At 37.2% G+C, this 23802-nt stretch overlaps 1 protein-coding gene across 1 annotated transcript in view; it reads right to left on the bottom strand.

Annotated features, from left to right (window-relative positions):
* Positions 1–1486: 1486 nt before the first annotated feature.
* Positions 1487–23802, bottom strand: part of ST8SIA4 (ST8 alpha-N-acetyl-neuraminide alpha-2,8-sialyltransferase 4) — a 104265-nt gene continuing 81949 nt past the window's right edge. The window contains exon 5 of the mRNA XM_060093200.1: positions 1487–5817. Coding sequence (XP_059949183.1) covers positions 5535–5817 — 283 coding nt within the window. The 3' untranslated portion in view covers positions 1487–5534. The remainder of the gene's footprint in view (positions 5818–23802) is intronic.

The following is a 23802-nucleotide window of genomic DNA, read 5'->3' on the forward strand; positions in this document are numbered from 1 at the left end:
TTCATGAACTCATGCACGATGAAGCCAGTATATAGGGGAAATCATTAAACTGCTCCTTAATTTGGAGATTTGGTTACTTCCATTCTCAGGAAAAGAAGGAAACTAGTAAAAAAAAAATCAATATAAAATGGATGAACTTAGTCATCTGCAGAATTTAAACCTTAAGATATTTCTGTAAATATCATCTAATGCTAAATTGCTAATGGAGATGAAACACCCAGATTCAATTAAAATGTTTGTATAGAAGTCTCATAATTAGACTCTAAAATAACTGCAGTATGATAAATTTTGTGGTACATAAAGTCAGATTCTAACATAACAGTAATCCAGCTTGCATGAAAAAAATACAGGAAGAGTTTGGAGCAAGAATTATCAGTGTTTATGCAGCACCATCCAGGAGACACTCCCCTGGAAGGCACAGTTCTTCTTGTTATTAGAGATAATCATTTATTTTTCACTTATTAGACTGCCCCAAAGTCTATATTATATACCCTGCCTATAGACTTACCTCAACTTTTAATCTGTGCTCCATAAATAATGACTTATTTGCAAATGAAGTTTCCCAGGAAACTTCTTGACAGTTAAAAAGTATTGGCATCAAAGTCTGATCATTAAGAAGGTGGACGCTGAAGTCAGACAGACCACTTGGATTCAAATCCTTGTTTTCTCACTTCTGAGCTTTGTGACCTTCAGCAAATCACATAATCTCACATCTATAAAAATGGGATATTACAGCTCGTATCTCACAGGATCATGATGAGGTCTGATTATATCCCAAGAATACAAAGGGATTCCCCACTGTATATGGATTTTTGAAAGTAAAAGTTAATTATGCAAATGAAAATAAGATTGATATTCATCAACCATTGTTAATAGTTCATTGTTGGTCTCTAGCAAATGTTTCAAAATTACAAAAGGTTAAAAGTGACCTCATGAAAACAAAGTTAATAATTTCTGGAGACAATAGTGCAGTCTGAAAACATAGACTAGCCAGTTCTAGAAAGCCATGGAAGATTTAAATATGCGGTTTTCAGAATCATCCCCTGGAAGGTGAACTGCAAACAGCAGCAAGTGAGTGTAAGAGCAGTCAACATCACAAGTCACAGGGAAGCCATATGAATGTGCAATGTGTAAGGAGCCACTGGCTTCTTCAGCCACGAAGCTGGAGTGACCCACTGACAACAGTCAGTGGGAATACAAATTGGATATAAATGACTGTAACTTGTGTAACACTCCATTCCCTCAACCACAAACAGAATGCACTACACAGAAAACTGTCAAGGATCTCCTGATGTTCATGGGCTTTTGATATTGTTCATATTTCCAGGTATACACTTTAAATAAATGATTTGCCAAATTGCCAATGGCTGGGGCTGAGGGGGAGGGAAAACAGAAGCACTAGCTAAAGCTTGTTAAAGCTTTACACTACCTTATGTTGACATGTAAAGTGGAACAGAGGTCTTAGATATAAGAGATGAGAGAAAAATTGAAAAAAAATGGGGGTTTAATTTATTTTACAGTTTTACAAATGATAAAACAGTAACACCCAATTGCTATACATAAACAAAAGGGAAACAGTGTTGAACAGAATGAACTTGACAGAATAAACCTCATCTTTCAATTCCACAAATGATGTAAGAAATACTCAGTAGCAATTATCCTGTGCAGCAATACTATCTCTGTAAACTCTTTTTTCCCCCCCTGCTATATACATTTGAAACACTTGTGCTTTTGCCTACACAAAGAAACAGTATTTATTAAAAAGTGCTACTTAAATGGGGAGACACAGAGTCTGGAGCCACAATCTGAAAACTGCAATTCAAATACATTGCCAGCTTGAAGACTTTTTTTAAATTTTTTTTTTTTTAAAGATTTGGATACACTAGACCCTTATTGTAACTCTAGGTATGAACAATGTAGAATTCAGTTATAAATAGATCCCTTTAAAGCAGGTTAGCAACTGAAGGTTCAAAAGAACTTCTTTATTCTAAAGTGGTCTTATCTCCAGAGTGCTTCACAGTGCAGGCCCCGAAGACATTAGCATAACACAAATCTAGTGTGTGTATATTACAGACTAAGTGTGTATACACACAGACACACATATATAACATTGTATATATGCATCACACATGTCTATTTGTACTATGCAGATATATCTATAACACATATATAATAAAATATCTATTTCTAGGTGGGCTTTATTTGGATTTTCTTCCATCAAATAGGAACAATAACTCTCGCTCCATCTGTCAAATGTTGGTATATTGATGTCTGATGGGGAAACCCTCAAACTTGTAGAGGTAACAACTAACTATACATAACTCTTCCTACACCCCTTCCACAACTATATATACTCCAACAACAACCACATGAAAACAATTTTTTTATGAACCAAATACCACACTGTGTGCATTATGACTAACTGGCTCAATTAGAAATAAATTACTTTGTTCACCCTTTTCCTGTGTAGTAGCTTAATAACTAGTTGGTATGTACACTACCTATAGCATTATTTAAATAAATTGTTTCTGTAAGCATATACATAGAAATTCCCATTAGCAACTGATATATATTTCATATGATATACAATACACAAAGACATTTGAATGCCCAGCACCTTCTTTCAGACAGAAAAACTTCCACAGTCATTTCATCAGTCCTGTGGGCTGAATCATTAGATCTGCCCAGAGAAGTCTGTTACTGATTTATTATTTTTATTCCAGCAACTTAATTTTAAGTATAGAACAGGCTGGGTAATAATGATGAAAATGCTTCCATGGCCTCTTCATGTCAACAGCACAGTAACAACCATGTTCTCTAAAGGACAGGAATATTCACAATCAGCTGCCTGAGCATTGCCAGGTACAGGTTTAAATCATGAAAAGGAAATAAAATATTAAAGAAGTGAACGTATGATAGTCTCAAAAGAAAAAAGACCCCAGATATTTCAAGTATGTGTAATTTGATTTCATCATCATCCCTTTTGCCCTCTGATGGGTTAAATCTCAATTCTTTTTCTTATTCTTGCTGTTAGCCTTCAGTGATTTCCTTGCCCTATCCCCGCAAGAAGGCCACAGTGGATCGCGAAGGGGAAGGGGAGATGGAAACGTATACAACAGGGAATGAATTGGTCTTATACAGTTTGTCTTCTTTGAACACTAAATGCCTTTAATTGAATTCATTCTTGAGTATTGAAAGTTCCCTGAGATGAACAAAAGTAGTCTCAGTCGATACTGAAGCCCTTTTTATATGCTGAGCATTTTCAGAACTGGGCACTGTATTTAGAGAACACAAAGCATAGGGTAACAAAGCAATGTGAAGCTAAAAAGGCACTACTCAATGCATCTGTGAGATAAACAATGCACAGAACAGAGAATATCTGGGATGCTTTTGCTGTGGGCTTAAAATTGTTTAAACACATTTGTTGAAAATGCAGTAAAAATGGCAAGGTACCTTGCTGCTGCTTTTTAAGACATACTTTTAATGAGTTCTGACATGTATTTTATCTACAAGAATTTACTTGTGACTTCAAAATTTTTATTGAATTCAAATTAAAGGCTACTCAAACAACTTGTCTGCAAATAGTCCAAGTTAAGTAATTACCTACTTTTGATTCATTGGGTAAATCAGACTTTTCAACTTTACATTCAAAATATGTATCTAGTACTTTAAAAACTTCCAAGAGGTAAGAGGTTCAATGATAAAAGTACATCATATTCTATCCATTTTAAGCTATGTGTCTTTATGGATTCTATTTTATGGATTCTATTTTGTTTTCTTAGAGACACAAATTCTCAGCAAATATAATCTTCTGTATCTCAAGGTTCTATAATATTTTTAAAAAGAATACCACATATTATTAATATATTGAGAACTGTAGTACTGTGAATATCTTTTTTCTTGATAACATATATATACATATTCTGTATGCTATTCATTCTTTTTCAGACGGTCTTCCCTAAGAAACAAAACATACATATTCCTCATGCTATTTCTTCTTTTTTCAGGCTGCCTTCCCTAAGAAACAAGAAGTAATCTATGTTGTTTCAGATCAAGAGTAGAAATGGGAACGCAGTATTTCTGCTTTCTAAAGAAACAATTTACCATCAGAATTACCTACCAGCATAGTAATTACCAGAAATTGGCCTATTGGTCAATTCTGTTATGTGTTAAAATGTTTAAAAATCACTTTATAAACAATTTCATGTGTTTCTCTGAAAACACATTAATGTGATAATGTGAATAAATTTAACTATAGAAAAAATATTGGTCAATTTAATTAATCTGAAGTGCAAAATACTGATGTACAGTTTCATTGTTAAACCTCTTAAAATTAATCATCTCCGTGATGAAAACAATACTCTATTAATCATATTATTTCTGCACTAAGAAAATTTAACAATAATCTAGAGAGCATGCCAATCTTTCCATCTGAATAACAAGGGGGATATCAAAGAAAAGTCGCATTTCAGCCCCATCAAACATTTATTCTAATGGGCAAAATGCTTCCAAAAAATCATTATGAAGTGTAAAAGCTGTGGAAACTTCCTTCAAATAAAAATAAAGTTTGAATTTGGAAAATTTAAAATACCTAGAGACAACTTTCTCTTTAGTAGCATAATAATATATTAATATGTTATTTTCATGAAAGGAAAATGGTTTGTTTTGTAGATACATCAGTATAATCTTTGGTACCAAAAGAACATTTTTTTTCCTGCTAATTTTACCATCTCAAATGACAGAGTTTATCTTTCCTTTAGAATGGCTCAAAATTACTGAGTGATACAGGTTATCTGGTACCTTCTACACCGTTGGGAAAAAACCTGGAGGTTTAGAGCTGTGCAAAATAAAACTTTTTTTTACAAAGTCATTGTGTGATAACCCTTTAAAAATATAAGAACTTTAAAAATGATCACTTGAGGGTTATTTATCTCATTCATTTTTATCTCAGAAGGATTTTTGAAGCACCCCAATACCCAAACCAAAAGAGATTCCAGAAGGCAAACGGAACAGAAACAAAAACATAAAGTTCATGATCGGACTCAGAATCCTGACTGAAGGCATTTACTTGAGTTATTTAATCTTATGGATTTCACTGCTCAAACTGTTTCCATCTTGATTTCTGCTGACAGGATGGTTCAGTTTCCCCAAAGGCTGAGTTGTGTTCCTGGATTCCTCTTCTCATGTGCTTGGCATTGCAGTGGCAGCCCAACAGTGATGAACATTTTTGCTTCATTAACTAATGACAAGTGCATTGTTGGATCTTGTAAACACTACTGATTATACATTCAAACTGTGTTCTTAGTGGAAGTGGCACTTACTAGGACCCTTGAAGTCAAAATACTTAATTTTCAGAGCACTTTGCAGGTATTTCATCAGTTGGTAGTGCATTTCTCATGAACGTCCTTTATCACCTTTCAGATAAGTGGTGGATGCTGAAACCCAGTCTTGTTTTGGATCCTGTTTTCAAATCTTAGGAAGCATCTTCAGAATAGAAGTGCATATTCAGTCTGTTTGTATGTTTCAGATGTGCTTTATTGCTTTATGCACTTTCCTGTTGTCAGTTTCAGAGCTCCTCTATTATGTAGCACATTTAATGTTTTGAATTCTAATGGCATTCTATGAGGGCTTGCATTGGAAAAGTACCTGTATTTTAAGTCATCATAGTAATGATATTTGACAGCTTTTCCATTCAGATCCTTAGGGAATGGCCAGAATCCGTACAGGTGAATTTCATCACAGAATCTCGTGGCTAGGGTATACATGAGCAGACCTGTGCTGGGTCTTTTGATGGGAACTTTGTTTGTCAGCCAGTAACTGGGGAAAAAAACATACACACAAGAGAAGAATTTAGAGAAACGTTCAACATACCCTATAGCGAGTACACTGTGTATAATCAAAGTAAATGAAGTTTGAAAAGTAACTGTATGAATGACATTCAAAAGACTGCTGAAGAAATAATATATTTCTTAAGCATTTAGAAAGTTGAATGCATTTATTTTATCTTTCTTATCCTTTATTTTCTTGCTTATGTTGAGGTCATATGAATAGCCAAGGGACCTGGAATGTGGGTAAATATTACTGTGGAATCTTGTATTCAAAAAGAACTAGAACAAAACATTTGTATAACCTACAGAGTAGAATCTTCTCAGAAAGGGTTAAATATGACTGCAAAAGGCACAGTAATTGGGCAGCGATTAAGTAATTTTCCTAGAAAAAGAAGATTTGAAACTATGCCTATAGGTTTTCAAAATCTTTAATTTTTCAATTAAAAATCCAAACAAGGGCTTCCCTGGTGGCGCAGTGGTTGAGAGTCCGCCTGCTGATGCAGGGGGCGCGGGTTCGTGCCCCGGTCCGGGAAGATCCCACATGCCACGGAGCAGCTGGGCCCGTGAGCCATGGCCGCTGAGCCTACGCGTCCGGAGCCTGTGCTCCGCAATGGGAGAGGCCACAGCAGTGAGAGGCCCGCGTACCGCAAAAAAAAAAAAAAAAAAAAAAAAAAAAATTGTTGTTTCTAGATAAAAATCCAAACAAATAAATGCTTTGCCTGTATTATACTAACTGACTTATTCAACTCCAATTTCTAAGTCACATTTTACAAAAGCTAATTAAGAATATTGCCTCAACCCACAGAACAACATAACACAAATAACAAATATTTGTAAATAGTTCACCACTTATGCCATTTAAAATTTTGTTAGATAAGCAAACCTATTTCAGTGCTGATAAGTATTTTATACTATTCGTTAAAAAAGGCAATAGGGGCCTCCCTGGTGGCGCAGTGGTTGAGAGTCCGCCTGCAGATGCAGGGGATACGGGTTCGTGTCCCGGTCTGGGAGGATCCCATATGCCGCGGAGCGGCTGGGCCCGTGAGCCATGGCTGCTGAGCCTGTGCATCCAGAGCCTGTGCTCTGCAACGGGAGAGGCCGCAACAGTGAGAGGCCCGCATACCGCAAAAAAAAAAAAAAAAGGCAATAGGGCTTCCCTGGTGGTGCAGTGGTTGAGAGTCCGCCTGCCGATGCAGGGGATGCGGGTTCGTGCCCTGGTCCAGGAAGGTCCCACATGCTGCGGAGCGGCTGGGCCAGTGAGCCGTGGCCGCTGGGCCTGCGCGTCTGGAGCCTGTGCTCCGCAACGGGAGGGGCCGCAACAGTGAGAGGCCCGCGTACCACAAAAAAAAAAAAAAAAAAAAAAAGGCAATAAAATACTCCAAAATGTTTGATCCACCACTGTTGCCAGACTTTCTTCACCTGCACACTCACAAGTTAATCATTACCTCTGGCAGGGAAGGAGGTGCCAATACTTCTTGGCACATTCATTATCTTATGTGGAATCAGCTAAAAGTTAAGAAAGAGCGTGGATTTTCTCTGACATTCAAAGTTGTATAGTTATAAATAAAGTTAATAAATTGTTTGGGTTTTTTATTTTTCTTTTTATTATCTCCTATTCAGGGAAATATATACCTGGTGATCCAAATATGAGGGGAAGATTGTTCAATTCTGGCCGTTGCTGTGCTTAAATATTTGCCTCTGATTTTACATAATATTATTTTCTTTTTCTTTAAAAAAATAATTTATGAAGCTTTCCAGGCTGGATCAAATATATGTAGACTACTGAATATGAAAAAAGCCCAATTTTGTTTTATTTCATTTGGTTAAAGAAATATTGGTTAAAGAAATATTCAAACCTCACTACAAACATCCAAAAAAAGGGAAAAACATACTTAACCATTATTATTCCTGTTTTTTTTTTTCCTTCTTTTTCACCCTTCCTTTGAACCAGGTTTGACCTTTCACATTTTTAATTTTTCCTGTTGGGTGAAGGCCATGTGCTGAATGTTGTGAGCAGTGTGAAATGCATTACGAGCCTTTTGTTATCACAAGTGTTTTGAGAAAGCATATTCTCAGTAAAGAGGATTCATAAGGAATTGTTAGAGAAGAACATCTAAGAATTTTCTCATAACCCAAAGGTATGAGCAAAAGCCATAGTACGTATATTGTTTACATCTTGAAGAAATCACAGACATAGATTTCATGCAAGGAGAATAGTAAAACCACAGTCTGAAAGCTTTGAAGAAACTTTGAAACAGCCTGAAGCTCTCTCAGCTCTGAGAAAGCAGGTGTTCTTAACATGAAATGGTTATTATAGGAAAGTTTGGTGAGCATGATTTGTGTGTGGTTACAAATGCCAGCTGAGGCAGTTGGTTAGATTAAAAAAGTGCATTTAGGGCCTCCCTGGTGGCGCAAGTGGTTGAGAGTCCGCCTGCCGATGCAGGGGATACGGGTTCGTGCCCCGGTCTGGGAGGATCCCATATGCCGTGGAGCGGCTGGGCCCGTGAGCCATGGCCGCTGAGCCTGCGCGTCCGGAGCCTGCGCGTCCGGAGCCTGTGCTCCGCAACGGGGGAGGCCGCGGCGGTGAGAGGCCCGCATACCGCAAAAAAAAAAAAAAAAAAAAAAGTGCATTTATTTATAAATTTTTAAAGTGACTGAAGCAAATCCATACTCAGTGAAAAAAATGATTATTTCCATCAGGGAATGTCAATTATTGGAAATAGTTTGGTAGTATGAAGGTCATGCTGAATTATCTTATTTCTAAAGCGGGGAAAAATAGCTAGGAGAATATAATGTAATGCTATATCATTTGTATAGTACTCCAAGGTCACATTATATGTAATTACAAGATCACATTATAAATAAGCTTTGTGATGTTTGGCTTATAACAGTTTGAATAATTTCAAAGAAAAATAAACTACTGATTTGTCAGGACGTTTTTGGAGAAACAATGCAAAACAAATGGCTCTTATTGATTTCTAAAAAGAAATCAGAGGGAAATAGGCCTTAACAAATGGCATCAATATTTAACAGATAAATTGAAATAAAACCTTAAAGCAGGTCAAGAACTACCGTCATAAGTAGTAACTTTCTGTGAAATTAAAAAAAACATAAGGAGAGAGGAGCTTCAAGATGGCGGAAGAGTAAGACGCAGAGATCACCTTCCTCTCCACAGATACATCAAAAATACATCTACATGTGGAACAACTCCTACAGAACACCTACTGAACGCTGGCAGAAGACCTCAGACCTCCCAAAAAGGCAAGAAACTCCCCACGTACCTGGGTAGGGCAAAAGAAAAAAGAAAAAACAGAGACAAAAGAATAGGGAAGGGACCCGTACCAGTGGGAGGGAGCTGTGAAGGAGGAAAGGTTTCCACACACTAGAAGCCCCTTCATGGGCTGAGACAGCGGGGAGACGAGGGGGGTAAGATTTGGAGCCACGGAGGCGAGCGCAGCAGCAGGGGTGCGGAGGGCAAAGCGGAGAGATTCCCGCACAGAGGATCGGTGCCAACCGGCACTCACCAGCCCGAGAGGCTTGTCGGCTCACCCGCCGGGGTGGGCAGGGTTGGGAGCTGAGGGTCCAGCTTCAGAGGTCTGATTGCAGGGAGAGGACTGGGGTTGGCGGCATGAACACAGCCTGAAGGGGTTAGTGCGCCACAGATAGCCGGGAGGGAGTCTGGGAAAGGTCTGGAACTGCCGAAGAGGCAAGAGACTTTTTCTTGGTGCGTGAGGAGAGGGGATTAAGAGTGCAGCTTGAAGGAGTTCCAGAGACGGGTGCGAGCCATGGCTGTCAGCACGGACCCCAGAAATGGGCATGAGTCGCTAAGGCTGCTGCTGCTGCCACCAAGAAGACTGTGTGCGAGCGCAGGTCACTCTCCACACCTCCCTTCCGGGGAGACTGTGCAGCCCGCCACTGCCAGGGTCCCGTGATCCAGGGACAACTTCCCCGGGAGAATACAGGGCGCGCCTCAGGCTGGTGCAACATCATGCCAGCCTCTGCCACCGCAGGCTCACCCCCCATCCATACCCCTCCATTCCCCCGGCCTGAGTGAGCCAGAGCCCCTGAATCTGCTCCTTTAACACCGTCCTGTCTGAGAGAAGAACTGACACCCTCAGGCGGCCTACACACAGAGGCAGGGCCAAATCCAAATCCGGGGTTCACCCCAGGAGTTGTGTGAACAAAGAAGAGAAAGGGAAATTTCTCTCAGCAGCCTCGGGAGCAGAGGATTAAATATCCACTATCAACTTGATGTACCCTGCATCTGTGGAATACCTGAATAGACAATGAATCATCCCAAACTGAGGAGGTGGACTTTGGGAGCAAAGATATATATATATATTTTTTTCCCTTTTTCTCTTTTTGTGAGTGTGTATGTGTATGCTACTGTGTGTGATTTTGTCTTTATAGCTTTACTTTTACCATTTGACCTAGGGTTCTGTCTGTCCGTTTTTTTGTTTAACTTTTAAAAACTTTTTATTAATAATTATTTTTTAGTTTAATGACTTTATTTTATTTTACTTTATTTTATTTTATTTTATCTTCTTTCTTTCTTTCTTTCTTTGTATTTTTTCTCCCTTTTAATCTGAGCCATGTGGATGAAAGGCTCTTGGTGCTCCAGCTAGGCACCAGGGCTGTGCCTCTGAGGTGGGAGAGCCAACTTCAGGACACTGGTCCACAAGAGACCTCCCAGCTCCACGTAACATCAATGGCAAAAATCTCCCAGATATCTCCATCTCAATGCCAAGACCGAGCTTCACTCAACGACCAACAAGCTACAGTGCTGGACACCCTATGCCAAACAAAAACAAAATTTAGCACCACCACTCAGCTTTACAACAAATGCTAAAGGAACTTTTCTAGGCAAGAAACACAAGAGAAGGAAAAGACCTACAAAAACAAACCCAAAACAATTAAGAAAATGGTAATAGGAACATACATATCAATAATTACCTTAATATAAATGGATTAAATGCTCAAACCAAAAGACATAGACTGGCTGAATGGATACAAAAACAAGACCCGTATATATGCCGTCTACAGGAGACCCACTTCAGACCTAGGGAAACATACAGACTGAAAATGAGGGGGTGGAAAAAGATATTCCATGCAAACGGAAATCAAAAGAAAGCTGGAGTAGCAATTCTCATATCAGACAAAATAGACTTTAAAATAAAGACTATTACAAGAGACAAAGAAGGACACTAAATAATGATCAAGGGATTGATCCAAGAAGAAAATATAACAATTGTAAATATTTATGCACCCAACATAGAAGCACATCAATACATAAGGCAAATACGAACAGCCATAAAAGGGGAGATTGACAGTAACATAATCATAGTAGGGGACTTGAACACTCCACTTTCACCAATGGACAGATCATCCAATATGAAAATAAATAAGGAAACACAAGCTTTAAATGATACATTAAACAAGATGAACTTAATTGATATTTATAGGACATTCCATCCAAAAACAACAGAATACACATTCTTCTCAAGTGCTCATGGAACATCCTCCAGGATAGATCATATCTTGGGTCACAAATCAAGCCTTGGTAAATTTAAGAAAATTGAAATTGTATCAAGTATCTTTTCTGACCACAATGCTATGAGACTAGATATCAATTACAGGAAAAGAGCTGTAAAAAATACAAACACATGGAGGCTAAAAAATACACTACTTAATAACCAAGAGATCACTGAAGAAATCAAAGAGGAAATTAAAAAATACCTAGAAACAAATGAGAATGAAAACACAACGACCCAAAACCTTTGGGATGCAGCAAAAGCAGTTCTAAGAGGGAAGTTTATAGCAATACAATCCTATCTTAAGAAACAGTAAACATCTCAAATAAACAACCTAACCTTACACCTAAAGCAATTAGAGAAAGAAGAACAAAAAACCCCCAAAGTTAGCAGAAGGAAAGAAATCATAAAGATCAGATCAGAAATAAATGAAAAAGAAATAAAGGGAACAATAGCAAAGATCAATAAAACTAAAATCTGGTTCTGTGAGAAGATAAACAAAATTGATAAACCATTAGCCAGACTCATCAAGAAAAAAAGGGAGAAGACTCAAATCAATAGAATTAGAAATGAAGAAGGAGGAGTAACAACTGACGCTGCAGAAATACAAAGGATCATGAGAGATTACTACAGGTAACTCTATGCCCATAAAATGGAAAACCTGGAAGAAATGGACAAATTCTTAGAAATGCACAACCTTCCCAGATTGAACCAGGGATAGAAAATATGAATAGACCAATCACAAGCACTGAAATTGAAACTGTGATTAAAAATCTTGCAACAAACAAAAGCCCAGGACCAGATGGATTCACAGGAGAATTCTATCAAATATTTCGAGAAGAGCTAACACCTATCCTTCTCAAACTCTTCCAAAATATAGCAGAGGGAGGAACACTGCCAAACTCATTCTATGAGGCCACGATCATCCTGATACCAAAACCCAACAAAGATGTCACAAAGAAAGAAAACTACAGGCCAATATCGCTGATGAACATAGATGCAAAAATCCTCAACAAAATACTAGCAAACAGGGCTTCCCTGGTGGCGCAGTGGTTGAGAGTCAGCCTGCCGATGCAGGGGACACGGGTTCGTGCCCCGGTCTAGGAAGATCCCACATGCCGCAGAGCGGCTGGGCCCGTGAGCCATGGCTGCTGAGCTTGCATGTCCAGAGCTTGTGCTCCGCAGCGGGAGAGGCCACAACAGTGAGAGGCCCGTGTACCGCAAAAAAAAAAAAAAAAAAAAAAAATACTAGCAAACAGAATCCAACAGCACATTAAAAAGATCATACACCATGATCAAGTGGGGTTTATTCCAGGAATGCAAGGATTCTTCAATATATGCAAATCAATCCATGTGATACACCATATTAACAAATTGAAGGAGAAAAAACATATGATCATCTCAATAGATGCAGAAAAAGCTTTCAAAAAATTCAACACCCATTTATGATAAAAACGTTCCAGAAAGCAGGCATAGAGGGAACTTTCCTCAACATAATAAAGGCCACATATGACAAACCCACAGCCAACATTGTCCTCAATGGTAAAAAACTAAAACCATTTCCCCTAAGATCAGGAACAAGACAAGGTTGCCCACTCTCACAAATATTATTCAACAAAGTTTTGGAAGTTTTAGCCACATCAATCATAGAAGAAAAAGAAATCCAAATCGGAAAAGAAGAAGTAAAGCTGTCACTGTTTGCGGATGACATGATACTATACATAGAGAATCCTAAAGATGTTACCAGAAAACTACTAGAGCTAATCAATGAATTTGGTAAAGTAGCAGGAAACAAAATTAATGCACAGAAATCTCTAGCACTCCTATAGGCTAATGATGAAAAATCTGAAAGTGAGATTAAGGAAACACTCCCATTTACCACTGCAACAAAAAGAATAAAATATCTAGGAATAAACTTACCTAAGGAGACAAAAGACCTTTATGCAGAAAATTATAAGACACTGATGAAAGAAATTAAAGATGATACAAATAGAAGGAGAAATATACCACATTCTTGGATTGGAAGAATCAACATTGTGATGACTCTACTACCCAAAGCAATCTACAGATTCAGTGCAATCTCTATCAAACTATCACTGGCATTTTTCACAGAACCAGAACAAAAAATTTCATAATTCGTATGGAAACACAAAAGACCCCGAATAGCCAAAGCAATGCTGAGAACGAAAAATGGAGCTGGAGGAATCAGGCTCCCTGACTTGACTATACTACAAAGCTACAGTAATCAAGACAGTATGGTACTGGCACAAAAACAGAAATATAGATGAATAGAACAGGATAGAAATCCCAGAGATAAACCCACTCACATATGGTCACCTTATCTTTGATAGAGGAGGCAAGAATATAGAGTAGGGGAAAGACAGCCTCTTCAATAAGTGGTGCTGGGAAAACTGGACAGGTACATGTAAAAGTATGAAATTAGAACACTCCCTAACACCATACACAAAAATAAACTCAAAATGGATTAAAGACCTAAATGTAAGGTCATACACTATCAAACTCTTAGAGGAAATCATAAGCAGAACACTCAATGACATAAATCACAGCAAGATCATTTTTGACCCACCTCCTAGTGAAATGGAAATAAAAACAAAAATAAACAAATGGGACATAATGAAACTTCAAAGCTTTTGCACAGCAAAGGAAACCATAAACAAGACCAAAAGACAACCCTCAGAATGGGAGAAAATATTTGCAAATGAAGCAATTGACAAAGGATTAATCTCCAAAATTTATAAGCAGCTCATGCAGCTCAATATCAAAAAACAAACAACCTAATCCAAAAATGGGCAGAAGACCTAAATAGACATTTCTTCAAAGAAGATATACAGATTGCCAACAAACACATGAAAGGATGTTCAACATCATTAATCATTAGAGAAATGCAAATCAAAACTACAATGAGATATCATCTCACACCATTCAGAATGGCCATCATCAAAAAATCTACAAACAATAAATGCTGGAGAGGGTGTGGAGAAAAGGGAACTCTCTTGCACTGTTGGTGGGAATGTAAATTGATATAGCCACTATGGAGAACAGTATGGAGGTTCCTTAAAAAACTACACATAGAACTACCATACGACCCAGCAATCCCACTACTGGGCATATACCCTGAGAAAACCATAATTCAAAAAGAGTCATGTACCAAAATGTTCATTGCAGCTCTATTTACAATAGCCTGGACATGGAAGCAGCCTAAGTGTCCATCGACAGATGAATCGATAAGGAAGATATGGCACATATATACAATGGAATATTACTCAGCCATAAAAAGAAATAAAATTGAGTTATTTGTAGTGAGGTGGATGGACCTAGATTCTGTCATACAGAGTGAAGTAAGTCAGAAAGAGAAAAAAAAATACTGTATGCTAACACATATATATGGAATCTAAAAAAAAAAAAGTTCATGAAGAACCTAGGGGCAAGACGGGAATAAAGACAATGACCTACTAGAGAATGGATCTGAGGATATGGGGAGGGGGAAGGGTAAGCTCTGACAAAGTGAGAGAGTGGCATGGACATATATACACTACCAAACGTAAAATAGATATCTAGTGGGAAGCAGCTGCATAGCACAGGCAGATCAGCTCGGTGCTTTGTGACCACCTAAATAGGTGGGATAGGGACGGTGGGAGGGAGGGTGGCGTAAGAGGGAGGAGATATGGGAACATATGTATATGTATAACTGATTCACTTTGTTATAAAGCAGAAACTAACACACCATTGTAAAGCAACTATACTCCAATAAAGATGTTAAAAAAAATTTTTTTTTAAATACAGAAACCCCCCCCAAAAAAAAAACCATAAGGAGGTAATCCAAATGCCATCAGTAAGAGTCTGCTATGTGCTTATATAACTTTAATGTCATGCTTGAAATAGTTTAGGCCAACTTAAACTATCAAGATTCAGTATTTCCCTAGGAACATAGTACAATTTTAAAGTATCTGAGAGTGTCCAGTTGTATACAAGCTGACATTTAAATACTATAAATTTCTTGTGAAGGGTTCATCAAAAATAGACTATTAAATTTTTAACCCTAATTAGGAAAAAAAGATGGAAAACAATGCACTGATAAAATAATGAACTATTCATACTCTAATTCAGTACAAGCTGTTCTAATTTTTATTTCAAGTTCATATCTGTTACAGTTTAAAATTTAGCAATGTTTTCAATTTAGCAAATAATCTAGTTTCCATTGTATGAATTTCTTTTTATAGAAATCGATGTTTTTTGTTTTTTTGTTTTTTTTTTTTTTTTTTGCGGTATGCGGGCCTCTCACTGCTGTGGCCTCTCCCGTTGCGGAGCATAGGCTCCGGACGTGCAGGCTCAGCGGCCATGGCTCACGGGCCCAGCCGCTCCGCGGCACATGGGATCCTCCCAGACCGGGGCACGAACCCGTATCCCCTGCATCGGCAGGCGGACTCTCAACCACTTGCGCCACCAGGGAGGCCCTAGAAATCGATGTTTTAAAATTATAAAATCCATGCAGGCTCCCTGTAGAAGATTTGAAGCAAAAGGAAATGAATGAGGAAGAAAACTATTACCCCAAATCCAACCACATAGAGATAATTACTGCCACAATGTGCTGCATCCTTTTGTTTTCCTAGCTGTTTTGGATCTTAATATATATTACAATCATTCACAGACATACATAGAATATTTTTCATCAGCTAGGCTCAGTTTTACTTCAGATATTATTAATTCCCTCTCTCCCTCCCTTCCTTTCTGCTTTAATACTCTAATAGTCTGTCTTGTTGTATGAAGCAAACTCACCCTGGATTTGCTATATAAGTTTTTGAACATTTCTTTTTATAGATGCAATACTCTCCCTAGGTCTCTCTGCTTCCCAACAAGGTGTCTTATCTACTCTTCCTCCAGCATATCAGTCCCATTTCTTATTTCAAACAAACTCAACTTGGAATACCTTTACTCACCAAATCGGTGAGCTATAGAAGGCCATATATATGGTCACAAGATGTGGGTGTGAATCTGTAATATAATGCTCATGAGTCATTGGGAAAACTACTTCACTTCCTTGGAACTTGGTTAATAATATTTAACATACAAGATTGTTATGATAAAGTAAAAGAGATTGTAAGTATGTAAGACCATAGCATAAAGCTTGACACGTAGTAACAGTAGTTGAACTTCAACATACCCCACACAACCCATTCTTCAATCCCACTCACACATCCTACTTCTCTCCTGGCACCGTCTATAACTACATACTGGTTGGACAACTGTGGTCATGTCATTTCACCTCAGTGGTCTGTTTCCTTAGGTGAGAAACAGAACCATCTGACTGTATGGCTTTGGGGCTTCCTCTATCTATAAGATTCTATTGCTGTTTCAAATCTCTCCATGAAACTGCACGCTCCCTGAAGCTGTATGAAACTCTCTTGCTACTGCTCCATTTCCTCCTCCCCATTCTGTTCCCTTTACCTTCTTTCAGTTTTTAATATATTGTAAAGCAAAGGTACTTGGTGACAAATTGATATTATAATGGGTAATCACAGGCAGGCATACAAAATGGAGTTGGGAGGCTATTGAGAATCTGGTCTCAGACACATCTCTGTACCACTGAAAACCTGAACTGTCTTTGAACTGTACCAGGCCCAAGCACACCACCAGCCGTATTCAGAACAACACCTGCCAGCTGCAGCCTTAGGGTCTCAAGGTCTCTCCCTGTAACTATGCAACCATTTCGGATTCCAACCAATCTCTTTACTTAACAAACACCCTTACTTCTTCCCAGCTCCAATTATAATTACTGATAAACAACTCATGTAACTAACTGCAATCTTGCGTTTTTTGCCTTTATAAGCCTCCCCTATTGTATAGCCCTGTGGAACACAATTCAAGTGCTTCTTGAATGTATGTCTCCTGGGCCACAATCCTAACAAACCCCAAATAAACACCTTTTTATTTCAAACAGGTCTCCATTTCTAAAATTTTGCTTAACATACTTAATAGGTGCTTTTTAATTTTAAAGCCTGCAATATGTTCAATTTTATCTCATAATAAATTAAATAATCACCTTATGAGCCAAAATAAATGATTATTTCAAGAAACCCATGTTTTAGAAATAAAAGCAAGAAATGTTATATTCAAAAGTAGTAATTAATATACTGATGACAGCTCACACTCAACACATTGGCAAACAAGGAATATTAATTTGTATTTATGTTTAAACAGAGAAGCCAAAATGTTTAGAAGTAATATAATAGTTTTTCCTCTTAAAACATTATTATTCTTCTTAAAATCAACCATGAAAATGTCTAGAAGAATTTGAATACAGAGTATGAAATCCCACTGTGCCAAGAGTTTTCATTTAGTATTTATACTATATGAAAAGTTTCCATTCATGAGTCCAGAAATTCTGTTCTCTGGGATGGGAGATGGAGCACACAGCATTTTGTGCCTGTGCATTCTTACTTCCAAGGGAGTCTTCTCTATTTCTCCTCCCATATTTATCTTCCCACAACTGAGCTTTGTGCTTGGCTCCAGAGGAAGAGTCTGTTAAAGGTAAATAACATGGCTTCTGGTTGTAAAATAGCTACAGAAATTTGAGATATTATAAAAGAATTAGCTTTCTATAATACATCTTTGCAGAAGATGTTTGCATCTTCCCAATTCTACACTCCACCCCCCAAAACTAATTCTTTTATAATATCTGAATATTATATATGAGTATTATATTCTGGGATTTTGTCTTCCACATTTGTCAATATGTTGGTTCACTGTTAGGAAGAGAATGTGTGTACAGGTTATAAAATGTAAAACTTAAAAGCAATCATCCCTGGAATGGAATGGAATATCTCTGCTGTTTTATTTTCAACTGTTCAAATCGTCCTTTCATTGTATTCCCAGTCTGTGGTATACTACAAAACATGAATTCATTTTAAAAATTTTTAAATTTTAAAATTTAAAAAAATTTTTAAATTGCATAAAACTTACTTTTAAAAAAAAACTGTTGTGGTAACATTCATGACACCTTTTAAGATTATGAGATGGCTTATCTTGTCACAAAACTAGGGTTGGTGATAATTTCTTTAAAAAAAAAAAGAACTTCCAGCACTGTATTCACTGAGAATAATTCAGTCCACCATGAGTTATTCTATTACTCCAGAGAAGCAAAAAGTGATAGATCTTACATCCAATTCTTGTGTGAGGAAACAAAAGGACAGAATAGCATATTTAATGTGATTTGGCAAGCTAGGAGTAAACCCAGGAGTAAAAACATAAGTAATTTATTAAATGGTAGTGTTAAGAACTCTACGCATGTAGTTTTTTTCATTTAATCCTCACCACAAACCTCTGAATAGATGTTATTTCACAGATGAGGACACCAAGGCCTGGGGAGGCTAAATAAACAGATTAAGGTCATGGAATTTGTAGATGATGGGACCAGGATTTAAGCCCGCATCTATCTGGTTATGATTATTTCAGTTTTAACTAAAAAAGAATTGGATTCCTTAGCTTCTACAGAGCATTCAGCTAGGAATAGCAAGTCCTCAGGACTATTTGCAACACAGAGTTCACATGGGGAAAAAATAAACATCTGTATTGTGTTCGGTGATTAACAGTCTAGTGTCAATAATGATGTGTTTTATGCACAGAGCTTTCTCGGTTTTCTTTGTTTTTTTCAAAGGTAAATAAGAGCTGACCAGTATAAAGGACCTACTTTTCCCATGAACACTCTCAAAAGTGTTTGAAGTCAGAAGATGATTTTGTAGTTTCAACATGTAACTTAACCACATTGCAAATGCCAAAGGCAATGATATTGAATCAAAGGGTAGGGATTTCCATGCAGATTTGAATAAGGCTTCTTAAAGTATTTTGAAGTGTCATTAAAATGAAAGCAGGAATTTGTAACCTCAAAAGGTCAAATCTATCAATATTTTTTTCTGTGTGTCCTTTATATGCAGAGCTCTGTATGAAGTAGGTGACAAAAAGAAGACAGGAAATTCTTTCTGCTGAAGCCCTTCGTAGTCTACATACAGAAAATGTTTTATCCACCTTCATAAGCCTAATTTATCAGAGGCATAGAGGACTCACGGCATGGGAAAAGGAACAGAGATACTACTTTAGGCCTAAAAATCTCTACATTCTATTTGGTACCTACTTATGTTACTTGATGTCTACTATAGGAATCAGGCTTTGACCTTAACTCTGAATTCACCTTTCTTTTTTTTTCTTTTTTTTTTTTTTTGCGGTACGCGGGCCTTTCACTGTTGTGGCCTCTCCCGTTGAGGAGCACAGGCTCCGGACGCGCAGGCTCAGCGGCCATGGCTCACGGGCCTAGCCGCTCCGCGGCATGTGGGATCTTCCCGGACCGGGGCACGAACCAGTGTCCCCTGCATCGGCAGGCGGACTCTCAACCACTGAGCCACCAGGGAAGCCCCTTTGGGGACTTCTTGAAGATAATGCTTAAAAACTTGAACTGGCACATGAAAGCTATGGCAAAAAAACAGACATAATGCCATAGGCTTTAATGAGTTTCTCTTTTAACCCAATTGAATTCTGAAAGACAACTGAAATGTATAATCTAAACTGCCAGAATGAAGAAGTGGTGATGTCCAGATATTGGCAACATAGAAGGGGGATGGGTCTTTTGAAGCATGATGAAGGAATTAAATGAGGTTAATGCTAAAGAGCTTTGTGAACGATCCTTTTTATGAGATTGGGTTACTTTTTGAAAATAAAAAAATATGGAAACCTTACATTTTTCCTATTAAAATTAAAAGGAAGCAGTGAAATCATTTATCATAAGACATGGAGTCTTACAAGAAAAGAAAGAGGAATTAAGAGCAAGTAGAGTAGGTAATCCTAATGCTTATCAAGAATGGCTTAGATATTGGCAGATGAAAATATTAGCAGTATTTTATCTATGTAACTTTTCCTTTTACATAAACATTTATTCTAAGGAGGCACTTAGAGATTATACTTCCACACTCCCCAGCCAACATAAGGGCAGTTTCTCAATAGAAGTCCATTTTACTATAATAACAAAATGTAAACGACCCTTCTAATGGCCTGATGATCTTATTTTAGCTTCATCTGGACTATTTACAAATGGATATGCCCAGTTTACATCAATAAGTCAGGTTACATTAACCTTCCAGATAGGAGTTGTGCTAAAATCTAGTTCAAGAGGAGTAAGGACCAGCAAATGCGATCTATAATCCATTCACTAATAATGTGATCTATAATCCACTCAATAATGAAAAATGCTTGCTAGCAAAGTGTACAAACTAAACATCAGCCAAAGATCAGAGTTCTCCTGAAAGCCCATGAAGAAACAGAATCAAGACAATCATAAACAAGTTCAAAGTAGTTATTTTAAGCTTTCTCAGCAATTATCAAAACAACATTTGGGGAGGTTAGTCAAATATAGATTATTCCCTATTTTTATTCTTGTCAAAAAGTGTGTGATGCTGAAGAGACTGCCCATTTAGAAAACTGTCTTGTCCTTGCCATGAATTTATCACTCAGTAAGGGCTTTCTATGAGCATATAAGTCGAGAAAGGGGCTTCCAGCTGAGAGAAAAGCCCCATTAAGGAATATTGTCGAGACAATGCCACAGATGCAGGCATTGGGATCTGTACCATATATTAAAGCTACCTGTCATTAGATATATTATTGCTGTAATTCTGTTCCACAAGGTTAATTAGGGGATAATTTAAAATTTTTATCTTTAAAACTTTGAAGGCCAATGGGTGGTAAATAATATTTTTCATTATGTCAAATCTTAATAAATATGTGGGCTTTTTTTCCCTCCAGTCATCAATGTGCAGTTGATGAAAATCCAATCTAATAGAATCAATGTGAATTTTCCTCCCTTTTCTTTTTTTTCAGTCTCACTTAATGCTGATCCCTTCAACGTATTTGTAGGCAGAATCAATTTATAAATCACATTTATTAAATAGTTGCTAAATGGAAGACCATTAGTAGATATTTTAAAAAATAATGTTCTTCTGAGGAAATAAAACAATCAGAAACCCAGCTGTAAAGATAATTACATTATGTAAATACTATTCTTTGCAATGGAAAAGTATGGAAGTGAAAATAGTACTACAAAATCAGGCTATTATGTAACAAAATTGTATTTTGCCTAAGACTTGCCCCTATTATGATGTTTATCATACTATTCAGCTAAAATGCAATGTTGAAAAAGTGAAGTTGGACCCCTCCATCATACTACATACAAAAACAGAAAAAAACAACTCAAAATGGATCATAGACCTAAATATCTAAAACTCTTAGAAGAAATACAGGAGTAAAATGCCATGACCTTAGACAAGGCCTTGTTAGGTATGATACAAAAAGCTCAAGCAAAGCTCAAGCGACAAAAGAAAAAATAAATTGGACTTCAAAATTTAATTTTTAATCAAGATTAAAAATTTTTGTGCTTCAAATGAAGCCATGACAGTTAAAAAAAAAAAACCCACAGAATGGGAGAAAATATTTGCAAGTCATATATCTGATGAGAGACTTGCATCTAAAATACATAAATAACTTCTACAATTCAATCATAAAGACAAAAACTCGGTTTAAAAAATGGGCAAAGGGATAGACATTTTTCCAAAGAAGACATACAAATGGCCAACGTGCACCTGAAAAGACAGTAAACATCAAACATCACTATCCATTATGGAAATGTGAGATAATTTTTGCAGCAACTAGAATGGTTATAATAAAAAAGACAAATGATGATAATTGTTGGTGAAAATGTGAACAACTGGAACCCTCGTACATTGCTGGTGCCTGTGTCTGAGAGTAAAATGGGGTAGCCCCTTTGGAAAACAGTCTGCAAGTTCCTCAAAAGGTTAAACATAGAGTTATCCTATGACCCAGCAACTGCACTCCTAGGTAAATGTTTCTCTCCTCAACCAAACTTTAGTTAGATTCCTCAGAGCCCTTCTCTCAACTAGGCCTCTACTTTTTGGCCTTCTGTGTCCATCCTTTCTGAGTCCAGTTTCAGCAAAAATCCTGCCAAGTTAGTTTAATGAGAATCCCTCTATCCTTCATATTTGACCACCATTGATACCTAATCAAATTTCTCATACCCCAACTTTGATGTCCAAGTTCTTGGCCTATCTTTAGCAGAATCTCGTTAAGCCTGTTCAGTAAGAATCACCTCCCCCACCCCCATGTCTTCACTTAGAATTTTCCATCCCTTACTCTGCTCGTTGGCCGTAGATCTCTACTTGTTTTTTGCTGTATTCAGAATTGAACTCAGTTCTACACTGAAGTCTCTTTTCCCTTGCTGCAATAGTTTCTGATTAAAATCTGTCATTACCACTTTTGGCCAGTGTCTGGCTCTGTTTCTCCTTCATAATTATCAAGAGTACTGAAAACATACGATCATACAAAAACTTGTACACAGATATTTATAGCAGCATTATTCATTATAGACAAAAAGTGAAAACAACCCACATTTTCATCAACTGATTAATGGATAAGTAAAATGTGGATATATCTATACAATGGAACATTACCTGACAATTAAAATGAAATACTAATACATGCCACAAGGATGAACTTGAATACATTATGGTAAGTGAAAGGAGCCAGTTACATAAGAGCAAATATTACATGATTCCATTTATAGGAAATATCTGGAATAGACTAATCCATAGGGACAAGAAGTAGACGAGTGGTTGCCAAGAACTGGAGTTGAGGGCTTGGGGGGGAATAAGGATTGACTGCTAATGCTGGGGTTTCTTTTCGGGTGAAGAAAATGTCCCAATGTTGATTGTGATAATAGTTGCCCAGCTCTGTCAAAATACTGATTTAACTGTATACTTTAGAGAGTGCATTATATGGTATGTGAATTACATAGCAGTAAAGCTGTTATATTAAAGAAAAGGTAATACCAATCCTTTATACCTCACATTGGTAAGGAAATAAACTCCTAAGTCAAACATGTTACTTTCCTTTAATGTTATAAATTATTCACAACTCTCAAAAATTAAAGGATAGAGAATTATAACCCCACAGGACCTAAACAACAAGTTATTTAAGATTAGGTTATCTATCATCTACTTATCTATCATCTATCTGTCATCTATTATATACATCAGTTGTATGAACCATTTCTTCAATATTATAGCATTTATCAAAACAAGAAATGGAAAAAAATGCAGAAGCAAGTATGAAACTGGCCTTATTATGTTGTACAACTGAGCAGCTTTGGTACAATGGAAAATCCTAGGACTCAGAATGGAGTCAGCTATCAGAGTGAGCTCTGCTCAAATTAGAATTTCCTTTGTGAGACTTGGTTGTTCCTTGTCATTTCTGTTTCTGTTTCCTATTCTAAATTTGGGCTAAAACATCTTGCCTTCTGGGAATACTGGAGGAATTGAATATGATACAAATAAGAGTTCACTGTGAACTATTAATTTACATATAAATAA

Source organism: Mesoplodon densirostris, chromosome 3 (genome assembly GCF_025265405.1).
Source record: "Mesoplodon densirostris isolate mMesDen1 chromosome 3, mMesDen1 primary haplotype, whole genome shotgun sequence".
Classification (NCBI taxonomy): domain Eukaryota; kingdom Metazoa; phylum Chordata; class Mammalia; order Artiodactyla; family Ziphiidae; genus Mesoplodon; species Mesoplodon densirostris.